General features: G+C 57.2%; 1 protein-coding gene across 1 annotated transcript; it reads left to right on the plus strand.

The window, feature by feature from the left end:
• The first annotated feature begins 3,781 nt into the window (after positions 1-3,781).
• Positions 3,782-8,298, plus strand: LOC107055331 (G2/M phase-specific E3 ubiquitin-protein ligase-like). The gene is made up of 9 exons (XM_025144399.3): positions 3,782-5,123; positions 5,456-5,547; positions 5,653-5,754; positions 6,013-6,137; positions 6,325-6,487; positions 6,597-6,703; positions 6,921-7,034; positions 7,185-7,303; positions 7,476-8,298. The coding sequence occupies exons 1-9, from the start codon at positions 5,072-5,074 to the stop codon at positions 8,054-8,056; spliced, it is 1,455 nt and encodes a 484-aa protein (XP_025000167.1). The 5' UTR covers positions 3,782-5,071; the 3' UTR covers positions 8,057-8,298.
• Positions 8,299-13,972: the final 5,674 nt, after the last annotated feature.

Genomic DNA, 13,972 nt, shown 5'->3' on the forward strand with positions numbered 1-13,972 from the left:
AAGAGTGCCAACTAGAAGAAAATGCAGAAGCTCTATGAACTGGTGCTGATGTGGGATGTCACAGCCAAATATTACCTGTACAAGGCGTCGATAAGAAAACATCCCTCCCTCTACCTGCAATATGCAGCTAAGAATGTACCCTCTATCTTCTCAGTGGGAAAAAGTCCAACAGGGGCCAAGCCTTCAGGATAAAGGGAGGACCATAGGCATAGCATAGCCCTTTGTCCTTGGGATAGACAGGAGGCATTTCTATGGGAGCTAATGCTCAACATTTGAAGATACAAGCAGGAGAGAATGTTAAGAGCCCATGAGGAAGACTCATTCTTCCAGCTGCATCTCTGCAGAAGTGTTTCTTAAGCCTACATTTCTTCACCTTACCACTGTCTCCGCTCTCCTGCAGATCCCCTGGTACCAGGTGACATCCCATCTCCTTGCCCTACAGAAGCACAAGGTGAGTTCTGGGCTGCTCGACACTCATACCCTTTGCTGAACGATGTCATGCTCTCCACGTCCCTTCCTGTCCCTCTAGATGTATCCTTCCAAAAGCAGGGCTTGGGCTCTCCACCTTTTCCATCTGCATCCAGCGCAGGGACCTGACTCCAGTAGAGCTGTTCAGGTTAAGAAAGACAGAAATACTTCTGATAGAAGTATTATCACGTCCAGTAAGACAGAAGTACATCCACATGGAAGCCAAGTGAAGCATGGGGCAGAGGGTTACCCAGAGATCAGCCAAGATCAATCCAAATTCCAGGCAGTCACGATGCCAAAGGATCTGGACAGTTCTTGGCCTTTTGTTCCTTTCTTTGCACTGATGATGCCAGGATAACAATGGAAACACAGGGAGAACAGAAAGAGACCATTGTAGCTCCTGGGGCATGAGGGAGGTGGGTGCTCACTCCATGTTACTTTATAGCTTCATCCTGGGGCACGACCACAAAATGGAGAGAATCAATAAGGAAGATGTTTACCTTCACAATGCCTGTACATCCAGAATACAAGCATTTTGCTGTGAAAAGCAGCAGCAAAACACTCTCACAGGTGCCAAATGCATGGCATGCTCTTGGCAAGAGATAAGGTGCTGAGCTACCCTGCTTGTTTCAGAGTGTTCTTCCAGGCCACACTCACACACATCCATCTCTGGTGTTTCCTCACCAGGGATTCAGGGCCTGGAGCACTTCTCCCCTGGATTATAGAGAAAGGTTCTAGAAGCTTCTCTGAGCTTCTTCAAAAGCCTGGGAAAAGCATGAGACCCATGCAGGGCTCTTGGTGGCCCTGCATGACACTTTGGACCAGATCATACTATCTCAGAATCATTTAGGTGGGAAAAAATCTCTATGCTCATCAGGTCTAACAATTAACCTACACCTGCCAAAACATAAAATCATAGTATCAGTTGTAGACTGATGAATTCATAGAGTCACAGAATCAAAGAATCATACAATCATCGCGGTTGGAAAAGACCAGTAAGGTCATCTATTCCAATGATCAGTGATCACCACCACATGCACAAAACCACGTTCCTCAGAATAACTTAAGATGGAAAGAACTGATTAGATCAAGTCCAACCACCAGCTAACATTACAATTCTATCTGGATGAAGGTCAGATCAGTGTTTGACATCTGTGCCACACCAAGCCCCACTGTGGCAGCTCACCTCCCACATTTCTTGTGTCTTGCAGCTACCGCAGCAAGGACAACGGGTTGGTGACTGAGACAGACCTGGGGGAATGTGCACTTGATCCCTAGTTGGGTGAATTAATCTCTGACATGTTTTATCCATTCACTCAGAAGAAGATAAGCACATCTGAGATAAGTATTGGCTATATCATCAATGGGAACTTGCTCCTGGAAAAGCCTGGTGCAGTGAGGCTATTCCATGTGGTACGGACGGACCCCATCTACTCCCCCATGAACATCATCTTGCTTTCTGCTGCATTCCCGTTCATCCCTGTGCACTCTCTTGTGCTGCTCTACTGCATCATCAGGGCTGCAGACACCACCTATAGTGGAATTCCAAGGTCACAGCCTGAACCATTGGGTGGGCTACACGAGTGCGTGGGTGCCCGGAGTGGGGGGGGGGGTGGTCTGGAGCCACTCCTTCCATCTCCACAATACTTCCTGTGCAATCAGTCTGCATGGGTCCCCCTTTTGCCCCTCCAATTTCCTCCGGAGGTGCGATGGTATGAATGGGGCGGGATATCATTCCTCAGCGCATCCTCTTCTCCAAACTGTACGGACTGCAAGTCCGTACGCGGAGCACCGCCGGCAACTCCGACCACCACGCAGCCCGACGGAGCGGCAGCGCAGAGCCGCCACAGCAACCAGGCGCCACTTCCGCTCTTCTCAGCGCATGCGCAGTACGACCAGGAGGACTTCTTACCATAGAGATGGCGGGGCTGACGGCACGGAGCAGTCCGAGCGAAGAGGCGCTACTTCCGGGTTTCCCGAGGCCTGGCGGGGGTCTGTTGTCGCAGAGGCGGGCGGTACAGAGCGGAGACAGCGGAGCGACGCGTTGCGCAGCTCCGGGAGGCCTCGGTGGTGCTCTGCGGGACTGTGCGGGCCCCGGGGGAGGGTCCAGAGCGCCCAGAGTGCTCCCACAGCTCGTATGACCCCCCACCGCCCATAACTCAAAGCGCCGCCACGGCGGTCCCGACAGTTTCGGCTGCAGTTCCGCGCTTCGCTCACGCGGTGGCAGCAGAGACGGAGAAAAGAGCGGCACGGAGCCTGGGGACCGCCACTGGGACCGGGGTGAGCCCGGGGGGACGGGGCGGGGCTTGGCTCTTCTCGAGGAAACGCCTTCGTTCCAAGGGCGTTCCGACTCGTCTGCCCTTGAGCTCTGCGAAAGCGGGCGGCGTTTGCCGTTCCTGAGCGCACAAGAGCTTCCACCGAAGGCGATGATGCCCGGAAGGCAGCAGTCCTACCGTTCTCCCATCACCGATGGTTCTCGCTAAGCCACGTCCCTCAACACAGCATCCAAACGCTCTTTGAACACCTCCAGGGTCGGTGACTCCACCACCTCTCTGGGCAGCCCATTGCAGTGCCTGACCACCCTTTCAGACAAGTAGTATTTCCTAACGTGCAGCCTGAACCTTCCGTGGTGCAGCTTGAAGCCATTCCCTCTAGTCCTATCACTAGTCACCTGAGAGAAGAGGCTGACCCCCAGCTCACCACAGCCTCCCTTCGGGTAGTTACAGAGAGCAATGAGGTCTCCCCTGAGCCTCCTCTTCTCTAGGCTGAGCAATCCCAGCTCCTTCAACCACTCTTCATAAGGCCTGTGCTCCAGAGCCCTCACCAGCTTTGTTGCCCTCCTCTGGACACGCTCCAGGGCCTCGATGTCTTTCTTACAGCGAGGGGCCCAAAACTGGACACAGTACTCGAAGTGCGGCCTCACCAGTGCTGAGCACAGGGGGACAATTACCTCCCTGTTCCTGCTGGCCACACTATTTCAGATACAAGCCAGGATGCCATTGGCCTTCTTGGCCACCTGGGCACACTGCTGGCTCATGTTCAGTCTAGCGTCAATCAACACCCCCAGGTCCATTTCCCCTACACAGTCTTCCTGCCACTCTGCCCCACGCCTGTAGCGTTGCCTGGGGTTATTGTGGCCAAAGGAACAGCATCACCTTGACACTCCAATCTGCCTTTGGTCGGAGCTGAAATTTGTCTACCTGATGTCAGACAGCCGCCAGCTCCACACAAAGATCTACACCAAGGAGCTGCAGGGAGAATGCAGCTCACCTTGATGAAGGTCTCACAGAAGGACAACAGGGAGTGCTGCCCACACTGGACTGCCTTTCTGAGGCCAGGTACGGATGCCACGATGCCAGCCTGGGTTTGGTGAGGCCTGGAGTATGATCAAAATTTTGGGAACGCAGTGACAGGTGCAGACACCTCTCGGAGTGTGATTCCCAACTTCCTGCCTTAATGCAAATCTCAAGAACACGAGCCATGTCACCAAACCACTGCTCACGGCTGTTCGCTGAACCTGACACATTCTACTCCCCAGTCCTGCAGATCCATCACTTCTGGAGAAGGACAGATGCAAGGGTGAGTTTGGGACTGCCTTCATGCTCCCCGATGTGCCCCAGAGAGCAAGGCAGGGAAGGCCACAAGACCACGATGCCAAAGCAGACAGAAGACCTTCAGAAATCTGGGTAGAGACTGAGGTGAGGAGAACCAGGCAGTGTTCTGCCTTGAGGATCTCTCCTTGCACAAAGTCTTGGTGGAGGTGGGATATGTGAGATGGCTTAATCTTCCATGACAAGAGCTGACAAGAAGCAGAGATAAGAATCATTCAGTCCTACCACAGGCAGGATGCCTCCTACCAAGCAGGAGCAACCAACCGCTCACCCTTATGCAGTACCAGGGCTGCATTTTGTGGAGAAGCACTGAGAGCAACGGATCCAGAAGAGCCATCATCTACACAAAAGGCTCTGTTTTAATTCCAAAGAGCAAGGAGCTTAATGAGGACAATGAACAAGGAGTCTCAATAAAATCTCCTTTCCATACTGAAGGGTAATGTTTTCTTAACAATGCAATTAGCCCTTAGTAAGCCTGAAGGTCACTTACAGGGAACTTTGTCACCTGATTGCTCTGACAGTGGGAGAGCGGGGCCAAAGCCTGGACTTAGTGGGCAGCGAAGACAGGCATCTGGGATCCCTTTCAAGGGAAGGGGGCATTGACAAAGCCCTTGGAAATGAAATAGGAGCCTTCACCTTACGGAGGTGACTCTGTGCAGTGGAGAAAGGAGGGAACCGGGTCTTCTGGAGGTGATGCGTAATACGGAAAGAAGAGGGGAGATACAGGTTGGGTGTTGGGAGGCAAGTGTTGATTCTGTTGAGGGTGGGGACGCACTGGAACAGGTTGCCCCGGGACGCCGCCATGTTGCTTGGGGGCCTGGGACCCACTCCGCCCTGGAGGGGGTAGGCGTGATGTCACAGTGGGTGGCGGGGAGCAGGCATTGTGACGCGCGGGGCTGGGAGCAGAGCAAAGGCTGCCGGGCTCAGAGCGTGTGTCAGTGCGGCCTGGCGAGGTGCAGAGAGAGCAGGGACTCTCCAAGTGCTCACCGCCGATGCGCAACATGTCCAGTAGGAAGCGGAAGTCCCCCGACTCCGGGGAGCAAGGTGAGAGCAAAGGATCCCTGCGCGCAGCTCCCCGCCGCCGGGCAGAGGGGTGCTGGGGGTCTGCCAGCGGCTGAGAGGGAAAGAAGGGGCAGGCAGGGGCTCCCCGGCTGCCGCTGGGCACAGCACCTCTGCTCCTCGGCAAGGGGCTCAGCCTGGGCTGTGGCTGCCCGCTGCCACCGTTGGGCCTGCAGTGCCCCGTCCTCCTGCACCGCCTCCAGCCCTGCCCCTCAGCCGGCACGGCAAGCAAAGAGCACGGCCCTGGGGACAGCCCTCAGGGAAAGCTGGCCCCGCAAGGTGCTCACTGCTGCTCGCATTTGCTCTCTCCTCTGCAGCGTGCGTGCTGTGTCGCCGCGCGGATGTCAACCCGGACATCTGCGGGCGCACCTTTGCCGAGAGTGACCTCTGTGTGCATGAGTTCTGCTTGGTGAGTTCCAGCCCTCAAGGGCTCCTGCCAGCTTCCTGCCAGGGATGCTCCCTCCCTTCCTTTGCGTCCTAACGAGATCCTGCCCTGCTCTGTCCTCTCCGACAGCTTTTTGCCAACATCCGCTTTGAGGAAAGCGCCCCCTGGGAGGAAACTGTGGGCCTCCCGGTTGGTACCATCAGGTGCAGAATCAAGCAGGCAGACCAGAAGGTGAGGCCCTGAAGGGAGCGGTGAGCTTTGTGCCAGGAGAGGCTCACGCCAGCTTAGGCTGCACCCAGCGAAAGCAATCGCAGCCCTTCCAGCGGGCACCAGGCCCAAGTCCTGCCATAGCAGACGAGCCTTCTCCACCAGGCGGCTCTGCAGAGTGGGACCCAGCAGCTCCCGCAGCCTGTGCCCTGCCCAGAGGTGCGGGGCCGGCCGTGGAGGCCCTGGGCCTGCTGCTGACTGGGGCTGCCCTGTTCTTTTCAGCAATGCTTTGTTTGTGGCGAGAGAGGAGCCGCCATCAGCTGCGCAGAGAGAGGCTGTGCACGCAGCTTCCACCTGCCCTGCGCCGTGGACGGCGAATGTGTCACCCAGTTCTTTGGGCAGCACAGGTAAGGGCTGTCAGCAGCAACCAAGCCAGGGAGGAACCCGCAGCGACAGCTCCCAGCAGCCTGCCAGAGCCAGAGCCAGAGCCAGAGCCAGAGCCAGAGCCAGAGCCGGGGCCTGGGGGCGCCTGCCTGCTGCTCTGCCCTCCTCGCAGCGCTTCTCACCGTGCCCATCGCTTGCATCTTCCCCCAGGTCCTTCTGCCGCGAGCACCGCCCGCGACAGGCAGTGGAGGCAGCTCCATCCCAAGGCACCGACTGCGTCATCTGCCTGGAGCCCATGGGGGACAGCACGTCCTACCAGACCCTGAGGTGCCCAGCGTGCAAGCACACCTGGTTCCACCGCAGCTGCGTCCAGGTAGGAGCCCTCCCCTCAGCCTGCGGCTACGGCCGGCGCTCAGCAGCACCAGGCCCCGCTCACGCTCACGCTCACGCTCACGCTCACGCTGCTTCTGCTTCTCCGGCAGGGGCAGGCCATGAACGCCGGCACTATGTGCTTCCAGTGCCCCATTTGTCAAGACACGGAGCAGTTCCGTGCAGAAATGTCCACTCTGGGGATCCAAATCCCAGTCAGGTTGGTGTCCTTCTCCCCAGCTCTGCAGACGTGAAGGCGCGAGCGCTGGGCCTGCCCAGGGACTGTCCCGGCAGGCCTGGCCCTTTGCTGTCTCACGAGCATAGGCCTCAGCTTCATGGAGAAGCTGGAAACGGGGTTGGCTTGGATCAACAGGGATACCCTGGATCACACACGGGGGGCATCGGCGGCTCATCACATTCCCTCCCCTCTCTCGTAGGAGACCGTCTTGGTGGGATGACAGGACCTACCCATCGCTTCTACGGAGGCACGGGCGCTGCGATGTCAGCACGTGCCTTTACCCAGGAGGCAGGGAGCAGGAAGAGGCGGATGGGTGAGTTACCTCAGCAGGCCTCCGGGCTTCCGCGGGGGATCTCAGCCTCAACACGGGATGGGGAACAAGGGCTGAGCACCGCAGATGTGTTGGCCGCTGCCTGGCTTGGCTCACCTTGTCCTCACAGCCACAACCCGTTTGCTTCCCCAGGCCCTGGCAGCTGCTCCTCTGCAGCTCCTGTGCTGCAGAAGGGACCCACCGACGCTGCTCCTACCTGAGCAACAGAGTTAACAGCTGGGAGTGTAACAGCTGTGCTGGCGTGGGCACCGGTAAGATGCAACCAGTCGTGCTTCCCTAGGCAGGGGCCGGGCAACACCTGGCAGCGGGTGCTGCTCAGGGCGGCCTTGCCAGACTCTCTCTGCCCCAGAAAAGGAGGGCAGCCCGTTCCGACCCGAGGCTGCAGCTTCATCAATTCAGTGACCTCCCTGCCTCCCCTTACAGCCTCCAGCAGCAACACGGAGCGCGCCGGCCCCAGTACTTCCAGCCAAGGGGCTCTGGAGCCTCCCCGTGGCTCCCAGGGACTGGAGAACATCAGCTCCGGCCCCAGCAGCCAGGCAGCATCGGGCCTACCGCAGAGATCCCAGCTGCCTGAGAACAGCCACCTGCCCAGTGAGCCTGGGACACGGCAGAGGACAGTCCGCCCACGCCTCCCTGCGGATCACGAGGCATCTCGACACCGCGGGAGCGGCCGTACAACAGCCCCACGCACCAGCAGCGGCTCCCGCAGGTCCACCCAACAGAGGGCATCGCGGCCCTCCGCAGATTCCCCGGTGGCTGCGCCCAGGAGGGGTCCCAGGCAGCAGGGGACGGGCCGGGTACGAAGCCGCTCCCCGCTACAAGATCGGGCCTCGCGTTCCCAGAGCCGGCCCAGAAGAAGCCGTGGCAGCAGACAAACGCCACGCCAAGCTGCACGGAGCAGCACACTCTGCTCGGCCACCCCAGTGACATCGAGGCCCTCGAGGGGTTCCCCGCAGCCGGGACACAGAAGAGCCTCCAGGCAGCAAGGGAGGGCCCACACATGAAGCCCTTCCACAGCGGGACGTCAGGCTGCGACTTCCCACAGAGACCCGAGCACACCGCGGCAGCCGGTCCCAACAGCGGCGGCCAGCCTGGGCACAAAGCTGCTCCCAGGTCGGTCCATCAGCAGAACCATAATCTCCACAGCCCGACCCTCAGTGTGCATAGGAACAGCCGTGTGCCAATGACACCTGCTCAACTTGGTCAACATCAGCCAAGACAATAAATCCCACACTCATTTACACCAGCTTCGTTCCCCTCGTCTTTTCCTGGGGTGGGCAGAGTTCAGACCTCGACCACAGGCTTGTCTCCTCCCCAGCAGAATGGCTTAGGGTGGAGGGGACCTTCAATAGCGTCCGGTTCCAACCCCCTGGCCGCGAGCAGCTTTGCGCACCACCAGATCAGATCAGGATGCCCAGGATCGCATCCAGCCTGGCCTCACATGACTCCAGAGATGGGGCATCCAGAACCCCTCTGGGCAGGATCTTGCTGTTCCAGTGCCCCGCCACTTGCTGAGCAAAGAATCTCTTCCTAACGCCTAACCTCTCTCTATCCTCTTTTAGTTTAAAGCCAGTCCCCCTTGTCCTATCACTATCGGCCTGTGTAAAAAAGTCAGTCCTCCTCCAGCTTGGCAGGACCCTTCAAGTACTAGAAGGCTGCAACGAGGTCTCCCCGGAGCCTTCTGTTTTGAAAGCTAAATGAACCCTGTTCCCTAAACCTGCCTTCATTGGTGAGGTGCTCCAGCCCTTGGATCATCTCTGTGGCCCTCCTCTGGACCAACTCCAACCGCTCCACATCCCTCCTGTGCTTGACTGGGGTGTCAGAGCTTGGGCACAGCACTCCAGATGGGGCCTCGCAAGGGCGGACTAGAGACGGACATTCTCCAAGTCCCTCTGCAAGCACACACTGCTGGCTCATCTCCAGCTCTTTGGCCATATGACCCCCAGGTCCGTCTCCACGGGGTTACTCTCTCAGTGTTCTCCTCCCAGCCTCTCCCCGTATCTGCCACTGCCTCGACCCAAGTGCAGCACCTTGCACTTGGCCTTGTTAAAGCTCCCTAGATGCTCACGTGCCCTCTGTTTCAGCGTGTGTCCAGGCCCCTATGGGCAGCGTCTCTGCCTTCTATTGTGTCAACTGCACCGCTCAGCTTGGTGTCATCAGCAAACCTGCTGGGGGTACACTCTGTGTACCACTGCCTGTGTCCTTGATAAAAGTGTTCAAGAGCACCAGTCCCAAGACAGACCCCTGGGTGCCCGGCCTCCGCCTGGACGTACAGCCGCTGACAACAACCCTCCGCCCACGACCATCCAAACAATCTGTATCCACCTATCTGTCCAACACTCAAAGGCACGTCTCTTCAATTTAGAGATAAGGAGGTGCTGTGGGACCATGTCAAAGGCCTTGCACGAGTCCAGGCAGAAGACATCGGTTGCCCTCCCTTTGTCCATCAGTGCCATCACTCCATCACCAAAGGCCTCCACATGGGTCAGGCACGACTGCCCTTGGTGAAGCCGTGCTGGCTGTCTTGCATCACCTCCTCATCTCGCGTGTGCCTTAACATCTCCTCCAGGAGGATCCACTCCGTCATATTCCCAGGCCCAGAGATGAGGCACAGCAGCCTCTAGGCCCAGCCGGGCTCTGGCCCCAGCCCCAGTGAGGCACGAGGTCTAAAATCACCATGGATCAAGGCTCCGCTGGCAGGACAGCCCAATTCTGGGGGTGTTTCATGGCTTGGGCTTGCCACTCTTTTATATTGTTAATTCATAAGTAGCAAACCATTTAATTTTTAATCTATTTCTTAAAACACTGGGGGGAAAAAAAAGGAGATGAGCAAAACATGAAACTAGTAGGATATTTGATTTTTTTATTATTGTTTTATTTTCTGGGTGAAACTAATACATAATTGCCCTGTTTGATGTCAATCGTTGCAATTTCTCGTTTAAATGTACATTTCACCCTGTAGTATGAGCTCAGTTCAAAAGTCCTGACTTGTGTTGTCTGGACTTGGGATTAAAAGCCGCAGAAATGCCTTCTCTACCACCACCCATCATTTCTGATGCTGTGATACAGAACCACAAACAGGACCACCTCCCCTGCAGTGCACAGGGACACCACAGCTCGGCTCTTTAGAAGGGATAGGCGAGGTACGAAGGGTGGGGGAGTTGCCCTCTATGTCAATGAGTGGATAGACTGTGAGGAGCTCCCTCTGAGAAGCAGTTAGGAACAGGTCGAGAGCCTGTGGGTTAGAATTAGGGATGGGACTAATAAAGGTCAGCTGGTGATAGGGGTATACTACAGGCCACCTGATCAAGGGGAGGCTGTTGACGAGGCTTTCTTGCTCCAGATGTGCGAGGCATCGTGCTCACGGGCCCTCGTACTGGGGGGGCACTTCAACCATCCGGACATCTGTTGGAAAGACCACACGGCGAGCTGCAAGAGCTCGTGGAATCCATTGATGACAACTTTCTGGTCCAGGTATTGGACAGGCCAACCAGTGGTGAAGCGTTGCTGGACCTGCCGCTCACCAATGCGGAAGAGATCATCAAAGGCGTCAACGTTGGAGGCAGCCGGGGCTGCAGCAACCATGGCCTGGTTGAGTTTGTGATCTCAAGGGATGTGGGCCTGGCAAAGAGTGGGGTCAGGACCCTGAACTTTGAAAGAGCGAACTTTAAGCTGTTCAATGGATTGTTGGCCAAGATCCCCTGGGATGCTGTCCTTAAAGAGAAAGATGTTGAGGAGAGCTGGCTACTCTTCCAGGATGCCCTCCTGAAAGCACAAGAGGTCTCCATCCCTCTGAATAAGAAAGTGGGCAGACGAGATAGGAAACCGGCACGGCTCGGCAAGGACCTGCTGGGCACACTGAGGGCGAAGAAAGGTGCGTACAGGCTCTGGAAACAAGGGCGTGTCACCTGGGAAGAGTACAGGGATGCCGTCCGGACTTGCAGACGTAGGATCAGGAAAGCCCAGGCGCAGGCAGAGCTGAACTTGGTGAGGGATGTGAAAAACAATAAGAACAAAACGGGAACACTGGCCAGAAGAGGCAGGCCAAAACAGGGGTACCTGCTTTAGTAAATTTAAAAGGAGAACTGGCTTCAACGGACGAAGAGAAAGTTGAGGTACTGAATGAGTTCTCTGCATCGCTCTTCACTGGTGGCCAGGATTCTAGTCTTTCTCATGTCCCTGAGCCCTGCACCCCCAGGCCTCTAGGTGGGGACCAGGGGGGTAAATCCCCTCCCACGGTAAGGGCAGAGCAAGTCCGAGACCGCCTCAGGAGACTGGATGAGTACAAGACTTTGGGGCCAGATGGCGTGCGTCCCAGGGTTCTGCAGGAGCTGGCTGAGGTGGTTGCCAAGCAACTCTCCATCATACAGACTGGAAGGAGCAGTCCTTGAGAGCAGCTCTGCAGAGAAGGACCTGGGGGTCCTGATGGATGACCAACTTAACATGAGCCAGCAGTGTGCTCTTGCAGCTCGGAAAGCAAATGGTATCCTGGGCTCCATCATGAGCGGGGTGGTCAGGAGGGACAAGGAGGTGATTGTGCCTCTCATCTTTGCTCTTTTGAGGCCCCATCTGCAGTACTGTGTCCAGGTATGGAGCCCCCAGGACAAGAAAGACAGAGAGCTGTTGGAGAGGGTCCAGAGGAGGGCCACAGAGATGATCGGGGGCAGGAGCACCTCCCCTACGAAGACAGGCTGAGGGAGCTGGGCTTATTCAGCCTGGAGAAGAGAAGGCTGCGGGGTGACCTCATTGCAGCCTTTCAGGACCCGAAGGGAGCCTACATACAAGAAGGGAGTAAACTCTTTGAAAGGGTAGATAACAGCAGGACAAGGCGGAACCGTTCTAAGTTGAAAGAGGGAAGATTTAGGTTGGATGTAAGGGGGAAGTGCTTTACCAGGAGACTGGTGAGGTGCTGGAACAGCTGCCCAGAGAGGCTGTGGATGCCCCGTCCATCCCTGGAGGTGTTCAAGGCCAGGCTGGACGGGGCCCTGGGCAGCCTGGTCTAGTAAATGGGGAGGTTGGTGGCCCTGCCTGGCAGGGGGTTGGAGATTCATGATCCTTGAGGTCCCCCCAACCCAGGCCATTCTGTGACTCTGTGATTCTGTGGGTCAGGTCTCCAGGGACAGAGCATCCACGGCATCTCTGTGCAACCTGTGCCAGTGCCTCACCACCCCCCCTGCAGAAGATTCTGTCCCTGTAGCCAACCTAAATCTCCCCTCTTGGAGCTTGGAACGTCCTTGAGCTGAAACCACATTGACACATTCGTCAGTTTTTGAGCAGGAAATAAGAGCGGATATGCATACATAGATATTTAGCTCGCTATTTTTCTTCCTCGATGTGTTATTTCCTATAACCCTGACTGCAAGTCCGTACGCGGAGCACCGCCGGCAACTCCGACCACCACGCAGCCCGACGGAGCGGCAGCGCAGAGCCGCCACAGCAACCAGGCGCCACTTCCGCTCTTCTCAGCGCATGCGCAGTACGACCAGGAGGACTTCTTACCATAGAGATGGCGGGGCTGACGGCACGGAGCAGTCCGAGCGAAGAGGCGCTACTTCCGGGTTTCCCGAGGCCTGGCGGGGGTCTGTTGTCGCAGAGGCGGGCGGTACAGAGCGGAGACAGCGGAGCGACGCGTTGCGCAGCTCCGGGAGGCCTCGGTGGTGCTCTGCGGGACTGTGCGGGCCCCGGGGGAGGGTCCAGAGCGCCCAGAGTGCTCCCACAGCTCGTATGACCCCCCACCGCCCATAACTCAAAGCGCCGCCACGGCGGTCCCGACAGTTTCGGCTGCAGTTCCGCGCTTCGCTCACGCGGTGGCAGCAGAGACGGAGAAAAGAGCGGCACGGAGCCTGGGGACCGCCACTGGGACCGGGGTGAGCCCGGGGGGACGGGGCGGGGCTTGGCTCTTCTCGAGGAAACGCCTTCGTTCCAAGGGCGTTCCGACTCGTCTGCCCTTGAGCTCTGCGAAAGCGGGTGGCGTTTGCCGTTCCTGAGCGCACAAGAGCTTCCACCGAAGGCGATGATGCCCGGAAGGCAGCAGTCCTACCGTTCTCCCATCACCGACGGTTCTCGCTAAGCCACGTCCCTCAACACAGCATCCAAACGCTCTTTGAACACCTCCAGGGTCGGTGACTCCACCACCTCTCTGGGCAGCCCATTGCAGTGCCTGACCACCCTTTCAGACAAGTAGTATTTCCTAACGTGCAGCCTGAACCTTCCGTGGCGCAGCTTGAAGCCATTCCCTCTAGTCCTATCACTGTCACCTGAGAGAAGAGGCTGACCCCCAGCTCACCACAGCCTCCCTTCAGGTAGTTACAGAGAGCAATAAGGTCTCCCCTGAGCCTCCTCTTCTCTAGGCTGAGCAATCCCAGCTCCTTCAACCACTCTTCATAAGGCCTGTGCTCCAGAGCCCTCACCAGCTTTGTTGCCCTCCTCTGGACACGCTCCAGGGCCTCGATGTCTTTCTTACAGCGAGGGGCCCAAAACTGGACACAGTACTCGAAGTGCGGCCTCACCAGTGCTGAGCACAGGGGGACAATTACCTCCCTGTTCCTGCTGGCCACACTATTTCAGATACAAGCCAGGATGCCATTGGCCTTCTTGGCCACCTGGGCACACTGCTGGCTCATGTTCAGTCTAGCGTCAATCAACACCCCCAGGTCCATTTCCTCTACACAGTCTTCCTGCCACTCTGCCCCACGCTTGTAGCGTTGCCTGGGGTTATTGTGGCCAAAGGAACAGCATCACCTTGACACTCCAATCTGCCTTTGGTCGGAGCTGAAATTTGTCTACCTGATGTCAGACAGCCGCCAGCTCCACACAAAGATCTACACCAAGGAGCTGCAGGGAGAATGCAGCTCACCTTGATGAAGGTCTCACAGAAGGACAACAGGGAGTGCTGCCCACACTGGACTGCCTTTCTGAGG

This window comes from Gallus gallus, chromosome 28 (genome assembly GCF_016699485.2).
Source record: "Gallus gallus isolate bGalGal1 chromosome 28, bGalGal1.mat.broiler.GRCg7b, whole genome shotgun sequence".
Taxonomy (NCBI): Eukaryota; Metazoa; Chordata; class Aves; order Galliformes; family Phasianidae; genus Gallus; species Gallus gallus.